The sequence below is a fragment of the Myotis lucifugus genome, unplaced genomic scaffold, assembly GCF_000147115.1.
Source record: "Myotis lucifugus unplaced genomic scaffold, Myoluc2.0 scaffold_94, whole genome shotgun sequence".
Taxonomy (NCBI): domain Eukaryota; kingdom Metazoa; phylum Chordata; class Mammalia; order Chiroptera; family Vespertilionidae; genus Myotis; species Myotis lucifugus.
The window spans coordinates 110,444-134,226 of record NW_005871142.1 but is presented as its reverse complement, the minus strand read 5'-3'; the positions used below and the strand labels follow the sequence as shown (position 1 = coordinate 134,226).

Genomic DNA, 23,783 nt, shown 5'->3' with positions numbered 1-23,783 from the left:
GACGATGAAGAGTGGCCCATTTACAGCGGTTTCAAAGAATAGTTAATGTGATATTAATGTGATATATTCACTATAGAAGAGGTACATGAAATAGATCACAGAACAGGAAGGGGGCGGTGGTTGTGTGTGTGTATGTGTGTGTGTGTGTGACTGAAGGATTCTGCTCACTGAAGGTTATCTCTGGAAGTGGGACAATGGGTGATTTTTTCCCCATTTGCATGTCCGTCATTTGGTATAATGAATGCTGCCTTTATAATAAGTTATTAGGAAATCATCCTCGTTGCCCACGGCTCTCACTTGCCTCTTCCCCCCCTTGTCGTCCAGGCTGTCTCAGGATCTTGATGGCGTGGTGATTGAGTTCCTCTTCCGCCAGAGCAAGATCAGTGAAGTCCTGGGGGGCAGTGGCTACAACTCAGACAGGCTCTCCCTGCCCTACATCCCTCAGCTGACAGGTATGGGCCCTGCTCAAGGCCTCCCAGGCCTGCCTCTGGCTTGTCATGGCCAGGCAAGGGCCTGAGTGTAAGGGACATCAGTCGCCTTCCATGGCCCCTTGGATGTCACACAAGAGCTGAAAGGCACAGTGGAGATCTACGGTGAGATCCTCTGGATTTCCCCACCTCCCCTCCTCAGTGCAGGGTCCTTAGAAGTAACTGGCCCACAAGATAGCCTGGCTTGCGGATGGGAGAGGCCCCACTGTGCCACACACGGGCTACAGAGACCCAGTTCTCTGTCACTGACTCCCAAGATGACTCCCGGCACCTCTGAGTGTCCATTTTCTTGACTGTAAAACAGGTATATTAACAGTCCTAGCCTTACAGGGTGGGTGTGAAAAGTACATAAAATAATGGAGGCAAATGCGCGTAGTAAATGCTACACAAATGACAGCCACTAGTGCTCTGAGCAGATGATGCTTGCACAAGTTGAGATATGCTTTCTGCCCATAAGAAGCTTCTTTGTGCTCATCAAGGATTTCGAAATCTTAGCCTTAAAGAGCAGAACCCACCATCCTAAAATGGGCAGAGAAGGCCCAGCCATAAAATCCAGCTGTAGACTCCACGTGCCCTGAGCCCTCAGAGGATGTGAACCAGGCAAAGGCAGAGGGCATGGGAGATGGTGCCAGGGGCAAGATCCTGGCTTGCTCCCCGATGGCTAGGAATCTCGCTTCTGGCTTCTCCTTTCCCAGATGAGGATCGCTTGTCCAAGAGGAAGAGCATTGGAGAAACCATTTCCCTGCAGGTGGAGGTGGAATCTAGGAACAGCCCTGAGAGGGAGGAGGTGAGTGTCTCCCCCAGACACTGCCCTGGTGAAGCCCGGCATCCCCGGGGGAGGGCACCTGCTCCTGCCTTCTATGCAGTCAAACACCCCATGCTCCAGGCCCCCCTAACTGCACAACACAGTTAAGGTTGCAGAGAAAGTAAATTTCTCAGGGAAGTCCAGTTTTCCTACTGTCATCCCGTAGACCACAGACATTTCCATGTGGAAGAAATGCTCTGTATCCACCTTCCTCCCTGCTGCACTCCCATGAGGATGTCATAAAAATCGCTCTTGAAAGACTTGTTGGTTGCCATTCGCCATTCACGGTGGAGACAAACATGCTCCATATTGGAAATCGGAAGGTTAATAGGAGAGATGAGGGCGAGGCACACCCATAAAGGTGCTCTTTTAAAGAGAAGGCTGCAGCTCAAACATCTCTCTCCCATCTTTTCTTGAGGGCTGTGAATATCTAGTCTCTGTCCAACTGAATATGTGCTATCTCCCCTGCCATTATTACTTCTCCCTCAGAAAATAAAGCAGATGTTCCCACGAGAAAGGGAGAATAAGGAATCGTAGTGGAAATTCCAAATGTACTTCTCAAATGGGAAAAAAATGGGGAGGGGACTTGGACAAGGGAGAAAGAAGTGAGGACTTGGACAAGGAGACTTGTGGAGTTTGGAGCAGGGACAGTTTCTACCCACTAGGGCTGGTGTGGCCACGGAGGACAGTATGGACACCTAGTCTTTCCCCAAGGAGCAAGGAGAACCCATTGGGCTTGAGATCAAGCCTCCCTGTCGCCATGCCCTCAACCTTCACTTACTGGGGGAGACCTCCAGTCCTGGGCTTTTCAGAGCTTATCTGGAACCTTCCCATGGAAGGAAGGAGGCTAATTGGAGAAGTGAAATGAGGTTGAACCAGGCCCTTCCAGCTCTACAAGACTGGGAATCTCAAAAATGTTAGAACCGCAGCATGAGTTGGATGCTCCTCCCCCACCCACATCCCTTAAGTCCTCAAAAATGTGATTCAGTTCTTGAAATTGACATTTGAGATTATATGGCCATCTGCAAATATAATCTCTTCTTGCTTCCAATATTTTCTGTTAGGTATCTGAAGATTTTTTTTTTTTAATTACACAGTGTTTTCCTCCCACTGGGCTTAATGGGACAAGCCAGGGGGAGGGGATAGTGGGTTCTTTTAGTCGAGACTCTAATGAGGGATTAGCCTCCCACCCCCATGTCATTACTCTTAGAGAGCTTTCGGAGACCCTGGTGAGAAGGTGGGTGTCCTGGGGGAGTTTCTGCCCATTGGGACATTCATTGAGAAGTGAAGGGGCTGCCAGGTAACTAAGGAAGCCAAGGCTGCCTCCTCTGATTCCTCCCCCCGCTCCACCTTTGTAACACTTGTCCCCTCTCCCTCAGCGAGTACCAGCAGAGGAGATCACCTATGAGACGCTAAAGAAGGCCATTGGTAAGTGGGAGGCCCCCAGGGAGTCTGTTGTAGGGGAGGGCAGAGCTGGGTCTTGGTTGCAAGCGAGTGGGTGTGTGCAGCCCCATCTGCTGTCTTCCCGAGGATGATTCAGCACAGACTTGAGGGCAGACAGTGTGGCTTCCTCTGAACTCATCCCAACTCCCAAAGCTGCAGTGGGAAGTCCTGCTCTGGTGAGGGATCAGTGTTGCCCTGTGCATCTTAGGTCAGACAACACGTTTTCTACTGACTGCTGCCTTTAAGGTAATCCACTGAGGGTTACAGCCAGTCAGGTAAAAAGCAGTTGTGTATAAAGACTTTGACTGTTTTTTGTTAGAATGTGATACAGAAGAACAAGTTGACCAATGAAATATATTAAGAACAAATCATATTAATATTTATTTAATAATGGCAACAGATTTCTAAAATATTTTTATTGATTTCAGAGAGGAAAGGAGAGGAAGAGAGAGAGAGAAACATCAGTGATGAGAGAGAATAATTGATTGGCTGCCTCTTGCATGCCCCCTACTGGGGATCAAGCCTGCAACCCGGGCATGTGCCCTGACCGGGAATCGAACTGTGACTTCCTAGTTCAGGGGTCCTCAAACTACGGCCCGCGGGCCACATGCAAATACAAATATTGTATTTGTTCCCATTTTGTTTTTTTACTTCAAAATAAGATATGTGCAGTGTGCATAGTTTAAAAAAAAACTATAAACAAATTCCTATAGTCCAGCCCTCCAACGGTCTGAGGGACAGTGAACTGGCCCCCTGTTTAAAAAGTTTGAGGACCCCTGTCTAGTTCATGGGTCCACACTCAACCACTGAGCGACACCAGCAGGCGGCAATAGATTTTAAAATGTAGTATTACATCTTCTGTCTGAAGTACTTCAAAAGAGAGAATTTTTCTGAATGCTGATGACAAATTTTGTCTTCAAATGCCAGACCTTTTTTATTTTTGTTGTCATTGATGGTACTCCTGAACGTACACACTCTGCCTTCTTAAACAGCGAATGATGGACATATTGGAAACCCCTCCCCTTTTTTCTCTAACTCATTTTGGATACCAAGAGGAATATGTACACACCTAAATAGCTTCATACCGCTCTGCCATAGGGGTTCTGGGCTGGCTTTTGTGGTCTGTCTGGCCTTTCCATTGTAGATGTCGCTTTTCAAATCCCCCCTAGAGTACTTCCTATTCCAGGAACTTCCCGTTAAGAGTCCTAGTGGCAGTGCAGTTATGTGAGGCTTTAAAAGCCCAGCTTCAGGGTCTGCCCAACTGGTTCTCAAACCCTTACACAAGGAAGGTCGCTGAGCCCTCAGGAAAGGTCTAGACCGGCTGGGGCCACGTGATGGCACCACACCCTCCAGGCCACTGCACCAGGCCCATCAGCAGAGGGGGAGCCAGAGCTGTGGTCGCAGACAGCGCTCCGGGAGGAGTCCACCCAGCTCCATGTCAGTGGGCAGGCCCTGTGGGCTGACCGCACTCTGTGCTGCAGTGGACAGTGTGGCGGTGGAGGAGCAGGAGCGCGAACGGCGGCGGCAGGTGGTGGAGAAGTTCCAGAAGGCGCCCTTCGAGGAGATCGCGGCTCACTGCGGGGCCCGGGTGAGTGAGGCACACAGGGCGAGCCCTCGGGGGCAATGGGTCCAGGGCCGGACGGGGTTGCTAGATCTTGGCACTTTAGTCACCCAGAGATTAGGGTTGCGATGCCAGCAGCACCCTGGCCCTACATTACTTCCCCATGAACCAAAAGACTTGGCTATTGGCCATCCAGGCCTCCAGACCTCGCACTTTTCATGTAAGAAAGAAGTCCTGACCTCAGGAGCTCCTGCATCAGACAGATAATAATATCATAATTATTATCATCATGGCAAGTGTGTACCTAGCGCTTTAGCTGTGAGGTGTGCCAAACATCTACATCTGTTAGTTTATTTCATTCCCATGACTACTCTGCGCGGTTGGTGCCAGTATGACCGTCACATTCCAGAGTGATGGGGAAGGAGCCCATGGGGAAGGAAAGATGGCCACTGTTTGCAGCAGGACCCTGCAGGCAGGGGGTGAACAGCGGGCCTGGGAAAGATCTGAGAGAGGGGGCCCCGGACAAGGGGAAAGAAGGGCTCGTGTCTACACTTAAGGGAGGGGCACAACATTTCTTGAGATTGATTTTCTATGCCAGGATTTGCTAGTCACAGTGTTCCTCTTAGTCACAATGAAATATACTTGTAAACATCCAAAAGTTACAAATAACCCATACTTGATTGTACTTTTTCCTCTCAATAAAAACACGTCTTTTTATTATACAATATATATTTCTAATATACATATATATTTCCAATTATTATAACTATATATAATAATATATAAATACACGTAAGTATAATGTCGATTGGGGGGCCTATATTATCCTGACCTCTTGTCCCATCTCAAGAGGTAGATGCTGCTCATTTCATGAGCTCGGAGTTGAGGCCCAGGTACAGAACACGTGCCCAGCTCCCTCACGCAATCGGAGCCAGAAGGGACCAGAGGGCGCATCTTCCCTAAACCACCAGTTTTGCACAACTGCTTCTTTGGAGTTCAGAGCTGGCAGCAGCTCTCAGCCTCCTGACTCATGCCCAGCAGGCGCTACCGTCCCACTTGGAGGAGCTAAGGGTCCTTCAAGAAGCGCCTGCTGACGTCCTCCTGGTGCTCCTGGTCTCTGTGCTGCCCCAGCAGGCCGTGGCGGGCGGCTCTGCCTGACCTGAACCCACAGCCCGGGTCCACAGACAAGTGCTGGGAACGAGCTCTCACCATTCCCTTCCTGAGGCTGCACTGCCCAGACCTCCAGTGTGCGCTCTGGAGGGGTGGGCTCATGACCACCTGCAGTGGTGTGGGAACCCCAGCTGACTCCCCCTCTGTTTGTGTCTAGGCGTCACTGCTGCAGAGCAAACTCAATCAGATCTTTGAAATCACCATCCGGTAAGTGGCAGCCCTGGCCCTGGGACCCCTACCTCTGTGGCCCAGCGTTGGGCGCCCTCCCCGGGCTTCCTCTCACTGTCTTCAGTCCTCCTCTCCCCAGGCTCTGTCTCTAGGCCTGGAGTCAGCCACCAACTCTCCCCAAAAAGGAAGTTGAGACTAGAGAGGACAAGAGACGGCTCAGTGAACCCCGGAAAAGGGTCAGGGTCCTTGTTTCCCAGGCTGAGACTTGACTTTCTAAAGCAACATTGTCACTGTAGAGCCTGCCATGGAGCTGTAGATTCTAGAACAACTTGAAACCTGGGAACCCACAGAGTGACAAAGGCTCTGGTCCCGGTTCAAAGAGAAACACAAATCAGCTGCTCTATTTGGTTGCACGGGGTGGGACCCGCTCCTCATCCCTTTCTCCTCCATGTGCTCCTGCCCAGGCCCCCGCCCAGCCCATCGGGAACCATCACCGCAGCCTACGGCCAGCCTCAGAACCACTCCATCCCCGTCTACGAGATGAAGTTTCCAGACCTGTGTGTATACTGAATTCCAAGAGGTGGAGCTGCTGGGAGGGGTGGGCCTGAGGGAGGGGCTCACCCTCACACCCCACCCCTACTACGTGCAAGTCTAACAGGGATCTCAGAAAAGGTCACCTACCCCCCTAAACAAGGTAGAGCCCCAGACCCTCCCACTTCCCCTGTGTCTCCCCTGAGGGGTTGGCTACCTGCCCCTCTAGGACCAATAAGCCTATCAACTGTTCCCTTTAGTCTCCTTTGTGTCAGCGAGGGGCCAAGAATGGGGGGGTCTGAGGTCCTGCAGCTCCTGCAGCTCCTGCGTGGTGTGGTGGTGCAGCAAGTGAAAGGCTTTTATGGTGGGGGTGGGAGGGGGCACAGCTGCCATCCCCTGAGGCAGGGACTGGATGGAGACACCTGTTGGTCCAAGGACGCTGTAGACAGCAATCTAGAGAAAGCCAGGGGAGAGCTGGAAGCTGGGGGGCCGTTCTCCTCAGAGCACCCCCGCTCCGTCCCGAGGCCCCCAGGTCTCCTGCATCTCTTCCACTCCCCCTCTCGCCCTGCCAGCTGCTCTTAGTGATTCTTTCTATTATTAATGGATGTTGAGCCTTTATAACAGGAGCTGGGGAGAGACACATGGGAGGGGGGCAGCAAAGGATGACATGAAGGGCAGGTGGCTGCTGGTGGAGGGGCCTGCCTCTCTCTCCCCACCCAGGCGGAGCAGGCAGAAGTGGGCACGTCCCTATTCTCACCTCCTTGGTTCTCTCCCTTCTGGATGTTTCTCCAAGTTGAGCTCTCTCTCTTTAACACCTTTCTTCCTGTGGAGCCCCATGTGTTTCTACAGCCTCTGGGTTGAGGGAGGGCAGGACCAGATAATCTGGTTCTAGGTGACTTGAGAGAGGAGCAACTGCAGGGCCAGGCCTGCCCACAGCACCTCCTGGGGAAGAGGTTCCTGGCCTGGCTGGGCTGGGGGGCGGGGTGGAGGTGGTGGGGGGGGGGCGGGCACTGGGAAGGGATGGAAAGTGGGGGGAGCACTTTGGGACTCAAAGATGTCAGAAGTCAACGAACGTTGTGGATGTTTCGTTGGAGGAAAGAAGGATCCAGCACCTGATACTGGAATGACTTTTTTCACTCTTTGGACAAAGTCTGGACCTCAGTTCCACCTGGCCAAGCTTGAGGCTTGGGGAGAGCGGTGGAGACCCCTTTGGGTTCTGCATTTCCCCTGAGTCCTGTCAGCCTGTCTGTGTGCAGAGGAGGAGCCAGGAGTCTGTTTGCTGTGCATTCCCTTCCCCTTTCTCATCCCCCCCCCCCAAGCCTCTGGGAGGACGTCCCCTGGGGCCCCAGATAGCTCTTCTCTTCCAGTGGAACTTCCCATAACTGTTCTGAGCTGATGTAACTCACAGTAAGGTGTGAACGGCCCAATGATTTCTTCTCTTGAGAATTCATTTTTCCTTTTAAAGAGGGTGAATAGATTCCTCGGACCCAAAGGGATCCCTTTCAGGGTACAGTTTTAGGCAGTGTGGGGTGGGGTCGGAAGCAGACACCCTGGGGTCACACCTCTGCATGACCCTGTGCAGTGAGAGCCTGATGACCAGCCCAGACAGGTGTATTTCCTCAAATCGGGAGAACCGTAACAAATGCACTGCCCATTCCGTGTGCAGCCTTCTCTGGGAGGGGGCTTTCTGACCCTGTTCTTGTCGTTTCCCCCTGGGGCCTGCAGCTTCCGGGTGGCCTGCATGATTCCAGGGCCCCAGCCGGCCCCGCTTCTGGCCACGTGGCTTCTGGCTAATGCTCAGCCCAACTTTACAAGCATGAACTGAGATTCCTCCTCACTCTAATTAATCTCTTTATTAAGAAACCACGTTTCAAATAACTTGAAACAAACCTGAAGGCAAATAACTTTGGGGAGAAACTTCACAGGAAATCCAAATCTTTGTTTTTAATACATATTTTTATTGATTTCAGAGAAGAAGGGAGAGGGAGGGAGAGATAGAAACATCAATGATGAGAGAGAATCATTGGTCAGCTGCCTCCTGCACACTCCCCACTAGAGGGTTGAGCCTGCCACCCAGCATGTGCCCTGACTGGGAATCGAACCTGTGACCTCTTGGTTCCTGGGTTGATGCTCCACCGCTGAGCCACATCGGCCGGGCAGGAAATCTAAGTCTGGAGCCACAAACCTGTCTTCCCATCGTATCCCCTGCTCGGCTTTGATGAGGAACCATCTTTCTTTCTTGTGCCTCCTTGACTTTAGGGTCCACCCTCAGGGCAACTGCACCCTGAGCACTGCCCTTGGTCCCTGGTCCTGGGATGTGGGAGGCAGGGCCCTGGAGCCTCTTTCTAGAGCTAGCACTAGGGCCAGAGACCTGCAGGGCCCCTCAGACGTCCCCCTGTCCCTCCCCAGCCCTCCCTGGGAACAGGGTGCAGAAGAAGGTGCAAGCTTCCCATTCTTCACACACTCAGCTGCTCCTTCCTCTTCTCTGTCCGAAGCAGCCCTTGCTTTCCGTCACGGCTGCATAGCAAAGACGTGATTCTTTTAGAGAACTGGCTGTGTTTTTGAGTGCCGTCTTCCCAGATTCAATTTCAACTTACACTCAGTAGGATATGAGGTTGCCTGCTGCCAGGAGGTAGAACCTGGATTCTGGCCAGGTATGCCTTGGAGTCAGAAAGTTTAAGGTGAGTGTTGACTCAGACAGACCATGAAACGATAAATTAAGCAGTCCTCCTTCACCCCTACCCATGTGCCCCTCCCTCCACAAATCCTGGGAATGGATGCCAAGCAGTTTGGTGGGCGCCCAGGCCCTGGGCCTAGCATCCATCACTGCTTCCTGCCTTCCGAGCCCCGTAGCGTCTAACAGCACTGTGTCTTGTGACCAACCCTTTCTGCCACCCTTGTCTATTGTGATTTTGAGCCAGCTGCTCCCCAAAGTCGCTGAGGACTCTTGCCTCCTGGGCAAGCAGTCAGTTTGGTTAGCACTCTGCAGACATAACTTAATGGGCAGGAATATATTTGACATTTGAAAGTTCTGTTCGTTTAGTTGAGTCATGTCCAGGCATAAGCAGCAGGTCAGCAGGAAGCACCCATGTGATCCTGGAGGCTCCTCCTGTCTTCCTTGCAGTGGGGTCCCCAGTGCCTGTCTTCATCTTCCTCCCCCGGAAAGAAGAAATAAGTGGTTTCTTGACTCCTAAATGCCTCCTCTCCGGAGAAGGAACCCAAGGAGGGAAGAAGAAGCACTAGAAACCTCCCCAGATACTCCTCTCTGTAGCCCTTCACCTCATCAGACACAAGTATAAACAGATGAGCAGTGAAAAGGTGGGGCGGGGACCGACTAAAGTGCTTGAAGAAGCGTGACAGCACATATGCGCTGCCCTTTGCCCTAGATCAGTGGTTCCCAAACTTATTTGGCCTACCACCCCCTTTCCAGAAAAAACATTACTCAGCGCCCCCTGGAAATTAATTTTTTTTAATTTTAATAGCAATTAAACAGAAAGATATATGTATTAATGTTTCTACCTTTTTCGTAAAATATAGTAAAGAAAGGTGTAAATTAGAAACATTGAAGTTTGAAATTATGAAACTATTTATTGAACTCAGAATAGAAAGGTAATACAAAAAAAGTTAAAACAAATGCACCTGTGGCCATCACCACCCCCCTGGATCGCTGCAGCGCCCACCAGGGGGCGGTAGCGCCCACTTTGGGAATCACTGCCCTAGATGTTCTGGGTCCCAGAGAACATGTTTCAACTGGTTTAAGAATTAGAACAGCCTTGGGGTACCTTTAAGTGGCTCAAAGGCTAGACCTCTGGGCTTCCCTGGGGTCTTCTGGATCATGATACCTTCCAGTTGCTATTTCATTGTCCCCAGTCCTTCTGACCTGGGTACAGAGAGTGTCATTGAGAAGTGAGGCTATTTCTCCCAATTCCTCTTCATAACCATGAAATGGCATTACACTGGCTGAGCGCCTGTGGGAAAGGACAAGACCTGAGCTGTTACCTGAATATTAAGATTGAAGGTAGCCCTAGCCGGTTCGGCTCAGTAGATAGAGTGTGGGACTGTGGACTGAAGGGTCCCAAGTTTGATTCTGGTCAAGGGCACATGTCCAGGTTGCAGGCTTGATCCCCAGTAGTGGGTTTGCAGGAGGCAGCCGATCAATGATTCTCTCTCATCATTGATGTTTCTAACTCCCTCTCCCTTCCTCTCTGAAATCAATATATAATTTTTTAAAAAAGATTGAAGGTAGACAAGGAGATCAGTTCATTTGGGCAGGCCACACCCACTTCCCTCACCCATAGGCCTGGCAGGAGGTTGTGCTGAAACAAGACATTGTCCTCACATCTGGGGCAGTGTGTTGCTTCTTCGTCCTATTCACCTTAGAAAGCTAACCACATCTGAAGACTGGAGAGGATGGTCAATATGGGCCTGGCCAGCTGGGGAAGTGGGGAAAAGACACAGGGGCAGTGGCTGGGGCCCTGGGGGCTGTTGGGGTCAGAAGGCAGATTTCCAGGCTCTCTTTTAGCACCAGCCAGGTTGACCAGCACTCTCGTCCTCCTGGAGACCTTAGGGCCTCATCATCTTCCCGTTTTGAGCTCTTCCTCCATGACTGTTGATTCTGGCCTGTGGGGTGCAGAGCTGTAACTCCACAAATGCTGCAGCCCACACATTATAACATGTCTGTGTCCATTTAGAACTTCATGACCCAGCTGAAAGTGTGTGTGCCCATCTGTGTGCATGTGTGTGTAATGTAGTTCCCAGTAGACGATATATGTATATAATAGCTGATGTATTTATATGGAAGTGCAGAATTAGTGCCTGTGGCAGTTTTCTGTATTTTAAACTCATTGAGTCAAATTAGTTTTAAGGAAGGGAAAAGAGGAGGGGGGTGGGCGGGGAGTGTAGGAAGAAGGACTCTTAGCAAGATTCTTCTTTGGGACTTTAGGACTATTAGTTGTGACTTCCCAATGAGCCTTTATGATGCCCTTTTCAAATAAATGTTAATGTTGTCACCTCTTTGATTTCTTTAAAGTAAATGGTTTTTTGAGATGCAAACAGGATCTGAAAATACCAACATTAACCACTAACATTTAGCCACCACCACCTGCCATTACTTCCCTTGCTTGAAAAGGAAAGAGCATAGGGGAGAAGGATGCTACCAAGATGTAAACATGAGGATTCCCAGCATGGGAGCATCCCCTGATGGGAAGGTGTGGGCCATTTCTTCATTATAGTGGGCAAGACTTTATCTTCGCAATCTGGCTTTCTGATTCCTCTTACATTAGGGCATTCCGGTTTGCTTTCATTGTGAACTCCTAGATCATCAACATAATATGTGTAAGTGCCATACACAAACGTTTCCCAGCCACTTTGATCTATACCACCCACTGGTATGTCTAATGCAGTTGACATGTATGCATACGTCTGTGTGTGTGTGTGTGTGTGTGTGTGTGTGTCAGTATCTGTGAGCCTCTTGTGAATTGGAAATGTGTTTGGCCCCAGCATTGTGCAGACATCATGGGGACATATAAAAGAAACCCAGCCCATGACCTCTGCGCTAGTGGAAGTTGGGTTTCCCTGAGAAGAGCACAAGACATACATACAGCAAGAAAATTGCCATCCAAGCCAGACTGCATGCCCTCCACTGAAGAGGGCTGACTGCAGAAACACTGAAAATGAGCAGGTGTGGCTGGAAGAGATCACAACTTTCCCAGTGGAAGTGGACTTGAGCCTGGGCTCATGCTGAAAACGGGGTAACACTCAAAGTGGTGGGAGAAGATGGGGAATTTCAAGTAGAGGCTGAAGGAGGATGGGAGGAGAGAGGTACCAGTAGGTTGGAACATGGGAAGTAGGGTTCAGTAAGGAATGTGAATTTCATTGACAAGGGCCCAGCATGCCATGCCCTGTAGTTTGGAATTGATGGAAAATTGGAGTGGGACTTTTTTTTTTTTTTAGCTCTTGAGCCAATGAATGAAGATTTTGTATACATTACTATGAAGAATTTGTATCTGATGGGTTGGGAGGAGAGCAACTGGAGACAAGGAGAAGTTGGTTGGAAGCTGTTACAGTAGTGTAGGCCGGAGCACAGAATGATGAGAAGGGTTTGGGTTGGGCAACATCATGGGGAGAGAATGTGGACATAGCTGGGGGGAAAGAACGAGATCCCAAGGCTTGAGCCCGTGGGACTGGAATAAGTATCCGTGTATATTGCATTGTATTTATACAGATGTGTCTCCGTGGGTGCGTGCCTGGGTGGGTGAGACCATGTGTTTGAGAATGTATCTCAGTGTGCACATTTTAACTGATACCAACCATCAGCACTCACACTTAGCTTCTCAGTGATAAAAAGATAATCACATTCATTTCTTAATCTGCACAATAGCCCTCACACTAGGGAGGGAGGGGAAGAGGAACTCAATCCTGGCGTTCAGAGACTTGCCTAAGGTCGCACAGGTAGCTGGATCCAGGGGACATTACCACAGCCTCCCACCTGACAGCCCGGAGAGCCCTTCCCCTGCCCTTGAGGTTCAGTGTCGGCCTGGCCCTTGGACAGGTGCCAGCGTTACTCTTGTAGGGTCACTTCTGTAGGAATCCTGCCTTTGGGTGCACCTTCTAGCTGAGCAATTTTCCCACCCAACGAAGGGTGGCAAATGTAACCACCCTGAGCCATCCCCTCAACTACCTGGCCCCTTGTGGACACATTGACTGAGGGGACAGGAAAGTACATTTCCTTTCCATGGCCACTCTGCCTGTGAGTATACTGCCGCTGGGTTACATGGAAATCTTCCCGCCTCTCCTCCACTGTGTGCTCCTCTTTATTTGATGGATATGTGATATATATATGAACACATAAAAATATATATATCACAAATGTTTAAGACTATATATATATATATATATATATATAATCTTAAACATTTTTATTGATTTCAGAGAGGAAGAGAGAGGGAGAGAGAGAGAAACATCAATGATGAGAGAGAATCACTGATCAGCTGCCTCCTGCACGTCCCCTACGGGGATGGAGCCCGCAAACCCGGGCATGTGTTCCCGACGGGAATCGAACCCAGGACCTTTCAGTCGGCACCCGCCAGGGCTGGATGTGTTATTTCATTCACTCGGTCACCATTCACAGGCAGAGGCAGATGTGCAACTTGCAAGGCTTTATTTCCTAACTACAGGCAGCTTTAACAGGCCGGTGCCGCGCCCACCGCCGGAGCCCGGAGCCCGGAGCCCGGAGCCCGGAGCCCGGAGCCCGGACAGGCTGGAGGCCCCGGCCCGCGAGAGGGGGCTCAGGGGCCGCCTTCCGGGGAGAGGCCCGGCCCCGCGGCGCCCTCACTGGCCCTTCCGGTGGGCGTTCTTGATGATGGCGTTTTTGAACAGCGTCACCAGGGGCGTCTGGCTCTTCTCCGAGGTCATGAAGCCGCCGTAGCGCTTGTCCTTGGGCGGGCTGCCCCAGCGGAAGTGCTCCATCCGGTAGGGCCCCTCGTCCTTCTTCAGCGCCGACGGGGCCTCGGCCTCCGCCCCCAGGTCGTCCTCCAGGTCGGCGGGGGCCGCCTCGCCCTGGGCCGCGCCCTCGGGGCGGAGCGCCGGCTCCGGCCGCTCCCGCTTGAACTCCACGGGGAAGGCCTCGGGCGACTCGTCCTCGGCGCCGTTGGGGTACACCTTCACCGGGCGCCGCTTCTTGCCCACCGGCTTGCCCCAGCGGAAGTGCTCCATGGAGTAGGAGCGCTTGCCCTCGCGCGGGCCCGGCCCGGCGCCATCGCCGCGGGGCCCGAGGCCGCCGTCGCCCGCAGCCGCCGCCTCCTCCGTGCGTTTGGGGCCCGCGCCGGCCCCGCCGCTGTCGTTCCCGCGGCCGAAGCGGTCCCAGCGGAAGTGGCCCATGACGTACTTCCGGGGGTTCTCGGCCAGCAGCTGTTCCTCGCCGTTCCCGGGAAACACGGGCGTCTCGGCCGAGAGGTCGGGCTTGCAGGCCCGAATGCAGGCCTGCGGGAGAGCGAGCGCGTGAGTCCCCGAGCGCCCCGATGGCCCGCCCTGCACTGCGCCTGCGCCCTCCGTGCTGCGCATGCGCCCTCGGCCCTCTCCACGTGCCCGCCTCCCTGCGGGATGTTCTCCCTGCCCATCCCGTCCTCTGGGCATCCACGGGCATCTAAGACACACAGCCTGGGCATCGTCTCTTTTGTCCCCCGGACTCCTTAGTATTTCTGCCCCGTAACTACAACGCACACCCCATGAGCAGGGTCAACATCTTGCCGTTATATGCCTCATATATAGGCATTAATCAATCAATGGCAGGCGGGTGGTAGTTGTTGGCACTTAATAAATATTGAATAAATAAATATGGTTCAGTATGAATCTGGATGAGGCATTGGGCTGAAATTAGAAGGAGAATCTCCCCAGGTGTCAAAAGTAGAAATCTGACTTCCAGGGCCTGTATTTTCAGCAATGCTGCAACCTTACCCCAGTGATCTGCACACCTACCTCATGCCCTACCTCCCCCAGCCATCTCTTCCTACCCTCGCCCATCTGGCATTTTCTCTGGTTCCTTCAAGTCTCCTGGGCTGACCCTATGCTTTCTCCATTTGGCGAGCTTTGGAAGGGGTGGTTCATTTCCCTGTCACCTCATTCTGACTGGAGGGAGGGGGAGAAAGCCGGGGTTATCTCTGTTGCAGGGGTCATGGAGCTCCTGTCTCTGCTCTTTGAAACTAGACCAGTGGACTGTGGTCACGTTTATTTAGGGCAACGGCCTATAGCCTGCAGCCTTGAGCTTTCAGTTACTCAGAACTGCAAAGGAGGAAACAGAAGGCTCCCACCCACTCTATTGAGTTGGGAATTTTATGCTCCATGGTTTAGAATGATAACACAGCAGAATATTAATGGGAAAATAAAAATGACCTTATACTCCTCTGAACACATGAAACAGGAGGCTCAGAGATGTGGAAAGTCCTTGGCAAGGTTCTACAGCTCACTGGTGACAGAACTGGGACTAGAACCCATGGGTCTGACCATGACCAGTGCTCCTTCCCTCATGAGCTGTCAACGGGAGAGGCGTGCAGTGGGTATTTCCAATCCCGAGTCTCTTGGGTTCCTCTGAACTGAAACTCTCAGAATTCCCTGGGCTCTTTTTTCTATTTTATGTGCCACATGCAACTTGCTCTGTGCTTTTGAGAAAGTCTCTCTCTTATCTTAACTCAGTGTTTCCATTGGCAAAACACACTGAATGTAATGATATGCATCCCGCCTTCACCAGGCAGGTGCTGGCAGCAGGATGGAACTCAGTCACTGACACCAGCAGTGTGTCTTTTAGTCCTTGATTTGCTATCATTTCTCACTTGTGCTTCCCAAAATGTGCAAGTACGTGTGCATGCACACACACACACACACACACACACACACACACAGTGTTGACCTGGAGGGAATTCCAACCTGGCACAAAGGACCTTTACATGCTTCTGGAAAGGCTGCATCTCCCAGAAGAAGCATGAGACACTGGCACCAGTTAGAGGAAAATGGCACCTGGGTTTTCCTTCTCCCTCTAGAGATGATTTGAGGAACTGCCTAGCTGGCTTTGTAACTGGTAGTAGATAGAAAGGGAAGAAAAATGGAATGAAATGGCAAAGTATATGAGGAGGTTATTTTAAAAGGAATAACTTGGGGGCTAACAGAAAATATAGGCTCAATCGAGGAGCGGTTATTGTTATCACTATTATTAGTATTAATTTATCTTAATGGCAGTATCTCTAAATAGCTTACATCGAGTGAGGTCCCCATACAAGAAGCAGAGATAATTGAACAGAAATGGTGGACCAGACCCATCTCCCTGAAGCGCTTCCTCCCCTTCTTGGTCCAATGCTGACGTCGCCCTGGGGTCTGCTCCCGACCTGGGCTGAGTTACCCAGTTATCTCTGGGAATGAATTTCCCCTTGCCCATCGCGCTTTCCTTTGTGCTGTCCCAGCCCCGGCCCCAGTTCCATCTGATGCCCAAACCAAGATGACAGCTGTGGCCCACGTACCAGCAGGTTACTTTCCGAGGTGAGGTCCTGACACTGGCTGCTCTCCAGACACCAGCCACGCACTTCCATGAAGGCCTGAAGCAGCAGGGCAAGCAGGAGGGCCCCCGAGCGGCTGCAGCATGATCTAGGCATTTTCCAGGCAGGCAGAGGCTCTGCAGAGGCAAACAAGATTGGTGGGACCCCTGCAAGGAGCAGAACAATGTTGGCCACTCACCAGGAAGGACCTGGAGCCAACATTAACAACACAATCATTTGTGGACCTCAAGGCTTTTTAAGGACAGGAGCAGTTCAAAGAGAAGGTTGGTGTGCGGGGAGGTGGTGTGAGTTGTGCTAGAGATGAGGGGAATAGGACCTCGGCAAAACATGTGCAACTTCCCCTTTATCTCTTATTTAAAAAATCAGACCCCAAAGAAGGTTAGCACTGGAAGCTATTTTAGGGGTCATTTGGTTTAGCCTCTTATTTGAGTATTATTTTAATGGCAGTATCTCTAAATAGCTTAAAAGGAGTGAGGTCCCCATACAAGAAGACAGGAAGCAAAGATAATCAAGCAGAAATTGTGGACCAGATCCATTTCCCGGAAGTGCCTCCTCCCCTCCTTGGAGGATTATTTTTACTTCCTGTCTTCATGTATGGAAGCTTACTCCATTTAAGCTATTTAGAGATATTGCCATTAAAATAATACTAATAATAGTAATAACAATAATTGCTCCTCAACTGAGCCTACATTTTCAATCTTTTAGCTCCCAACTTATTCCTTTTAAAACAATCTCATATACTTAGCCTCTTATGTGAAGCCCAGAGAGACAGTAACTTGGGTTTGCATGACAAGGTAAGGCTACGTTCTGTTTAGAGCACAGAGCCTTCCTATGCCACCACTTTCATGCAGCCACTGTTCTAACACTCCAGATTCGAGGAGTAACTTGGGAAAGACAAGGGCTCAGAAACTCCTGCTCAAGGTGGTCTCTTCCCCTCCTCCCCCACCAAGATCCTACCATTCCTCAGAAACTCTATTTTCTGTGAATAGTAGGTTTACATAAAGGCAAATAAAACCGCTGGCCAATTTAGCCAAAACCTCAGCCAACCCAGTTTGTTGTCCTGAACACAAATCACACACGTGATCACTGTTTCCCAACCCCCTGCAACTTTGGAGAGATTTTTAAAGCAACCCCCATTCTTTTAAAAGTGAGTCATCTTCTGAACACACCACAAGTCAGACCTCTTGACTTCCGATTCTCTCAGATGTCGTCTGAAACAGCTGGAGTTGAACATGCTATAGGTGTAGAAGGGAAAGAGATGGACACACAGAGCGAAGGGAATGGCCTGCCATTGTGAACACCTACAAAAGATACTTCCAAGTATCTCTCTGCAGATGCTGAGGTCAAGAGGTCAGGGTATAGATGCTGCCTGATGCTGCCTTTGGCCCCTTGTGCCCAGTGCTTTCCCCGACCCTGTAGGTCTCCAGCTGCCAAGTCACCCAGGTTGGCCCCTTGAAGTGGCCCTAAATTCTGTCATCAGCTCACCGCCAACCCCTCCATCATTTTGTATTTCAGAAGATCTTCTCAACCAGCTGTTAGGAAGAAACCTAATTAGATGAGAAAAGTAATTTACATTAAGGTGAGGATGACTAATTGTTTGTCTCCCCTAATGGACATGTGCATTTTAAAACGTTTGCCTAAAAGGAACCTCTCATTTGTGGAGGCGTGGGCCAGATCTTTTTTTATAGGGAAGGCTTTGGAAGTGAAAGTTCTCCCTGGCTCTCATTGTCTACTTCAGAAAGCCGCTTCCTTCTCCCTGCCCCACCCCTACTTATTTTCCCAAAAGCAGAGCCAGCTCAGGGCTCCCTTCTGAACGGTGGCCAGGTACTGCCTGAATGTTTTCAGAGCAGCCATTAGATGGCGCTGGCAGTCAGTGAGCCGGCCCGTCAGCATCCCAGGCAACTGGGAGAGCGTTGGTCAACCTTGATGTCCACTGGTGAGCAGGGACAGGCTGCTCCTCTTACAGCCTTTTGATGCTCTAGTTCAAATATGAAGTCTAGACTTGGCAGACAAGACAATTTACACTAAAGCTCTGAGACCACACAACACACTTGTAAATGCTCAGATTTACAAGAAAAGCAGAAAAATGATAATCATATAATCACTGTGGCAAGTGTAAAATATCATATGAGTAGAAAGAGAAGTAAAATCAGATAGGTCTGACAGATCCCTCAACTTTATTTTAATTCTCCTCAAAATTGGCCATTCTAGAGAGATTTCCATTTTCTAAAAACCTGCCTCATGACTGCAGGCTTCTGAGAGCATTTTCTTACCTTCTGCCCCACCCGAGGCGTTGCACACATGGTCACTCCCACCCTCTCCAAGCTCCATTCCACTGCTAAAACATTAGATTTTTTCTTTTTGCTTGTAGGTAGTCTTAATTTTTCTACAGTGAATCAATATTGCCTTATGCCATTTTTTAAAAAGCAATATAGTAATGGGGAGATGTCAAGTATTGTGCTTTCTGTAAGTAGGGAGAGATTTTTGAAAGCCTTGGAAAAAATAAATAGAAGTCTGTGTTTTGTTCATCTTAAATTAGCTTTATAATAGAGTTACACTTGTTAGAAGCTCACATGTGCAGGTGAGTTCTCTGTGAGCTAAACAAGACGCCGTGTTCCTGTAAAGCTGCACACTGGCCATGCCTTTCTGTAAACGTTAGAGGTGCAGAGTTTTGTCCTTGCACCGAGATACATATGCGTCAAGTCCTAAAACAGAAGTGTCAATGGGTTATTGTCACTAAATAAGCCGTAATCTGAACATATCTTAACCATTGATAAATACACACTTTTACCCTCCTTGGCTCTTTCCTGCCAGTCTGTGAGCATCACTACCTCCCCGTTTAGACACCAAGAACTTGGGGGATCCAGGTGCCCTGTAGACTCTCCCTTGCCTGAACCTTGGCCAGCTCAAACGGCTGCTTCCGCCCTGCAGTCTAGGGTCTGGGGGACAGAGGTCCTCCACTCTGCGGTCCCTTTGAGCTCGCAGACAGGGTTGTTCAGCACCTCGGACAGCTCCCCGGGGCCACCTCTTTAAACCCAGCTGCCGGGTCTTGTAGAGGAGACCGAGCCATTATCAGCGCGCAGCCCCGTCGGGTGCGCTAAGATGGGCAGAAAGACGAGCGTTCAGGGATCTGCATCCAAAAAAGTCTGAAATACAGGGAGTTTTTGCGACTTTTAGACTTTGCTCTCCAGCCCCCGTTTTCAACGTTAATTTGCACTGGAATATATGGTATCTTTGAAGTGACATCTACCCAGAAACTCAGGAGGAAGAGGTGCCCTAACACTGGCTCTCCCGAGATCTCTCCAGAAGGCGGTAGGAGTCTCAGGGGTCCTGGCAGCCCCACTCCCCGGGAGGGGGTGGGGGAGAGACGTGGCGGCCGCCAGCTCCCGGGAGGCACGGCTCAGCGGCGCACGGTTCGCCCACAGCCCGGAGGCTGGCCCTCGCCGCTCCGCTGCCCGCTGCCCGCTGCCCGAGGCTTCCCGCGCCGCACCCAGTACAGAAACTTTTCCAATTACTCGGGACCGGGACCGCGGGCGAGAGCATCCCGAGTTGCCGGGGCCTGAGCCCCGGGGGAAGAGTGAGGCTCCGCGCCGCTGCGCCCTTACCTGTCGCGGGGAGGCTGCGCCCGAGCGAGGATGCTCTCCGGAGGGGTCACTTCTCCTCCTTCCTTTCTCCTCCTCCCCGCCTGGACCCGGTCGCTCTCCTGGTCCTTTTATACGGGGTTTATAGAGTGGGCGCTGGAGGTGAACTTCCCGGCAGGGCAGCGTAACAAGCAACTCCCCCGGCCCTGGGAAGGGGGGCCGGGGGACGCGGGAGGGGCGTTTCCAGGTAGGAGCTGAGCGCGAGGGCAGGCGTGTCCGGAAAGGGGGCTGGATCTCCGCCCCTGGAGGCTGGGATTAACAGGGTCCCGCGGAAGGACGCACCTGGCGTCCGTCGGAAAAGAACTTAATTAAGGACGGTGTTGGGTCTCCAGGTGGGACCGGCAGGCGGCTTAGCACCCCGGTGTGGGGGCGCCGCTGAGGCCGTGGAGAAGGGTGAAGTTGCTGGTTGTGTGCGCTTAGACTAGCGTCTGCCTCTGTCGCATTTGCAGGTAAATATCACCGCAAAGAGCGGGCGTCAGGACTGCCTCCGATTTCCCCAGCATTTGGAAACGGATTTGAAGATGTCACCGGAATCACAAAATCAATCTCTCTGTTCCAGGTGGGGGTGGGGGTGCGGGAACAGAGTAGGTCCGGGGTCCCTCACCTGAGGTCCAGGACAGGCTGCCTTCCTGGGGAGTGAAAGTGAGTTGCACCGCCCCCCCCCCCATACACACGTATTTATGGCTATACTTTTCTAATTACGGCTTTAGTTGCATCCACAGATTTTGATAGGTCATACTTTTATGACCATTGAGTTTAAAATACCTTCTTATTTTCCTTGAGATGCCTTGACCGCCCTGTGGGTTACTGAGATGTGTTCTGTTTAACTTCCAAACGCTGGGGGTTTCTAGTTGTGCTTTGAAGCTAATGTTTAGCCTACGTCTCCTGGGGCCAGAGAGCACACTCTGCTGGGTTTCAGTCCTTTGAAACCCGGGGCAGGGGGCTGCTTCCTGGGTGAACAGGTGGTCCGTTCTGATTAAGGCTTCATGTGCACTTCAAAGGAATATGTATCCTGTGGTTGCTCAAATAGTCTAGATCTTTTCTATAGTCTATTGGTTACGGATTGAAGTATGTTTTCTAATCTTCCCATTATTCTTGTGGATTTACCTATTTCTTCCTTTGGGCCTGACATAAAAACAACTCTTTCTACAAGGCCAATGGTGAATGTGGGGCAGTGATGGAGGGTAATATAGGGCCAGGGATAAAGACAGCGGAAGGTCCTAGAGCATGGCAGCATGCTGATGGGAATAGTCAGTCAGGAGGAGGAGACTGATGCTACAGATGAGAGCGGGGAAAACTGGGTAATCCGTGAGTAGGACCAGATGGGATCCAAGGGAGAACCTGGCGCCCAGGCTCCCAGCAGTGGAGGCCCTCCCTCTGCCACAGCAGGGGTGAGGGAGGAGGAGGGGGTGCGGCCACAGACCCAGGAGAAGCCAGGGAGGAGGATGGAGTTCTGTCTGTACCAAAGCCTTTACCTTTTAACCCAGCGTCTCCTGGGAATTATCCTGAGGAAATTCTCCGGCAGTTATACTTAATGCTGTTCCAGAATATGCATACCATGTTGTTTGTAGCAGCAATGAGATGAAATCAAACTAAACATCTATAGTAAGATCTAATGTAATAATAGAGGAATATGCAAATTAGCCAGGACGCCCTAACCTCACGACCAAACTACGGCCCGCACATCTGGCCCGTTTGAAATGAATAAAACTTAAAAAAAAAAAAAAAAAAAAAAAAAAAAAAAAAAAAAAAAAAAAAAAAAAACCATACCCTCTTATGTAATGATGTTTACTTTGAATTTATATTAGTTCACACAAACACTCCATCCATGCTTTTGTTCCGGCCCTCTGGTCCAGTTTAAGAACCCATTGTGGCCCTTGAGTCAAAAAGTTTGCCCACCCCTGCCCTAACCTCACAACCAATCTGCAAGCCATGGAGAGCTACAGGAGGGCGGGGCAGCGAGCTATGAGCGGTGGAGATCTACCAGCAGCGGTGGGTGGGGTGGCCAGCTGAGGCAAGCAGCAGCGAGCTACTCACACATGGATTCGGATTCGTGTGCAGAGCTACTAGTATAATTATAAAAAATATGATAAAGCCATACAATGGAAGACTTTGCAGCCCATTCAAAATAATGAAGTATATATTCATTGCTAGACATAAAAGATGACTGCTATATGTTGTTAGGTGGAGGAAGTGTGACAAGATATAGATATAAATATAGGTCATGGTGGAGCTAGAAATAGAGATAGAGATGAAATGATTATCCACTGCTGTATCACAAATCGCCCACCACACGTGTGGTTTGAAACAACAACATTTCTTTTGGTCACGATTCTGCAGTGTGGTCAGGGCTCAGCAGAGCCGGCACGTCCCCAGCTTGGCATTGGCTTGGCCAGCTCACAGGGTGGACAGTTACCTCCAGCCAGTCACTCACATGACTGGTTCCCGGACTGGGGAGACTCAAACAGCCAGGGGGCTCCTCAGACACCTGCTCCATATGTGTAGCCCTGTGGTGTGATGTCTTCAGCGTGGCAGCCCTAGAGGCCTGGACTCCCACGGGGGCTCGGGCCTCCCAAGCTTGCATCTGGCGGTGATTGTCCTGCCAGGCAGAGCGGGTGGCTGGTCAGCAAAGACTTCCCAGAGAAGGGGATGCTGAGCTGGGCTGAGCCTTGATACCATTGGTCACCAGGATGAAGAGAGGAAAGACACTCCAAGCAGAGGGAACAGCACATACGAAGGGCTCAAAGCAGAAGAAACCCCATGAGTACCACACTAGCATGCAGTGGAGAGAGAGAGAGAGAGAAGACTGGGGCAGTCAGAGATAAGAGGGGAGAAGGTGGGGGGCCATTTAGGGATTAAGTCAGAGGAGCAATAGGCCCATATTTCTATGGCAGTGAGGTGGATGATCAGGGGGAGGGAACCTGAGACAGCAAGGGACGACCAGACCGTCCAGCCAGAGTGGGAGCAGTGAGGGGAAGATGAGGCAGAGGCAGGGTCATGAAGCTACAGAGGCGGCGTCAGTGCGAGGGAAGGAGTCACGGACACTCCCCTGTCTGAGGTTGATGTGTCTGTGGGTGCCGCAGTGCAGTTCGTGGGTAAGAGCACAGCTCTTGGAGCCAGACTGCCTGGTCCTCACCCCGATCAGCCACTGCCTAGCTGTGCAGCTCTAAGTGAACTCCCAACTTCTCTACACTTAGCTGTCCATCTGGGAAATGAGGGCGTGATTGCACCGACCCCTGTGGCTGCCGTATGGATGAAATTATGTAATACTTGTAAAACTTAGAGCAGGCCCGGCCGTCGTTAGCCCTACAGAGTGCTAACCCTCATCCTTATTATCACTGAAGTGCTGGCCCCAAGAGCACCCAGCCTAGAGAGGAAGGAAGGAAGGAAGGAAGGAAGGAAGGAAGGAAGGAAGGAAGGAAGGAAGGAAGAGGAGGGGGAAAGGAAGGAAGGAGACATGAGCACACACAGGGTGGGCAGGGTGGCTGAGGACTTCATTTGGAGACCTTGAGCAGGAGGGTTCCTGGGGTGGGGCGATGCACCTACACCTGGCCGTGGGCTCAGGGCCAAGGCTGCTCTCGTCATCCCTGCTTTTCACCTTTGAGTGTTTAATTGGAAAAGCGGTGTCACCAAGGTGTGAGTGCGTTACCACAGCAGGTGTAGCGGTGGCCTCCTGCGTGGGGCAGAAGGAAGGGCTGGTAGGATAGCAACAAGGGTGGGGTGGCCAAGAGCGCAGCCTGGGGAGGAGGGCCACCTGGAGGGGGCCTTGCCCTCAGCCTCCAGGCACTGGGCAACAGGGGACATTTCACCAGAAGAGAGACTGAGGGGCCAGGCTGCCCTATGCCTGCCTTTGGTCAACTGGGCTGAAACCAGCACAAATCAAGCCTTGGAGGTCAGGCGAGGATGGGCGGAGGATCCCAGCTCATCTGGCTG

The 23,783-nt window shown here is 51.2% G+C and overlaps 2 protein-coding genes across 2 annotated transcripts in view; one reads left to right on the top strand and one right to left on the bottom strand.

Annotated features, from left to right (window-relative positions):
- The window catches only part of EFR3B (EFR3 homolog B), a 63,892-nt gene extending 56,766 nt beyond the window's left edge, over positions 1-7,126 (top strand). Inside the window, exons 17-22 of the mRNA XM_023756424.1 lie at positions 325-452; positions 1,184-1,275; positions 2,673-2,721; positions 4,218-4,324; positions 5,625-5,674; positions 6,100-7,126. Of these exons, the coding sequence (XP_023612192.1) occupies positions 325-452; positions 1,184-1,275; positions 2,673-2,721; positions 4,218-4,324; positions 5,625-5,674; positions 6,100-6,205 (532 nt within the window). The 3' untranslated portion in view covers positions 6,206-7,126. The remainder of the gene's footprint in view (positions 1-324; positions 453-1,183; positions 1,276-2,672; positions 2,722-4,217; positions 4,325-5,624; positions 5,675-6,099) is intronic.
- Positions 7,127-13,447: 6,321 nt separating this feature from the next.
- On the bottom strand, positions 13,448-14,227 carry POMC (proopiomelanocortin). Its single transcript, XM_023756423.1, has one exon. The coding sequence runs from the start codon at positions 14,225-14,227 to the stop codon at positions 13,496-13,498; it is 732 nt and encodes a 243-aa protein (XP_023612191.1). The 3' UTR covers positions 13,448-13,495.
- Positions 14,228-23,783: the final 9,556 nt, after the last annotated feature.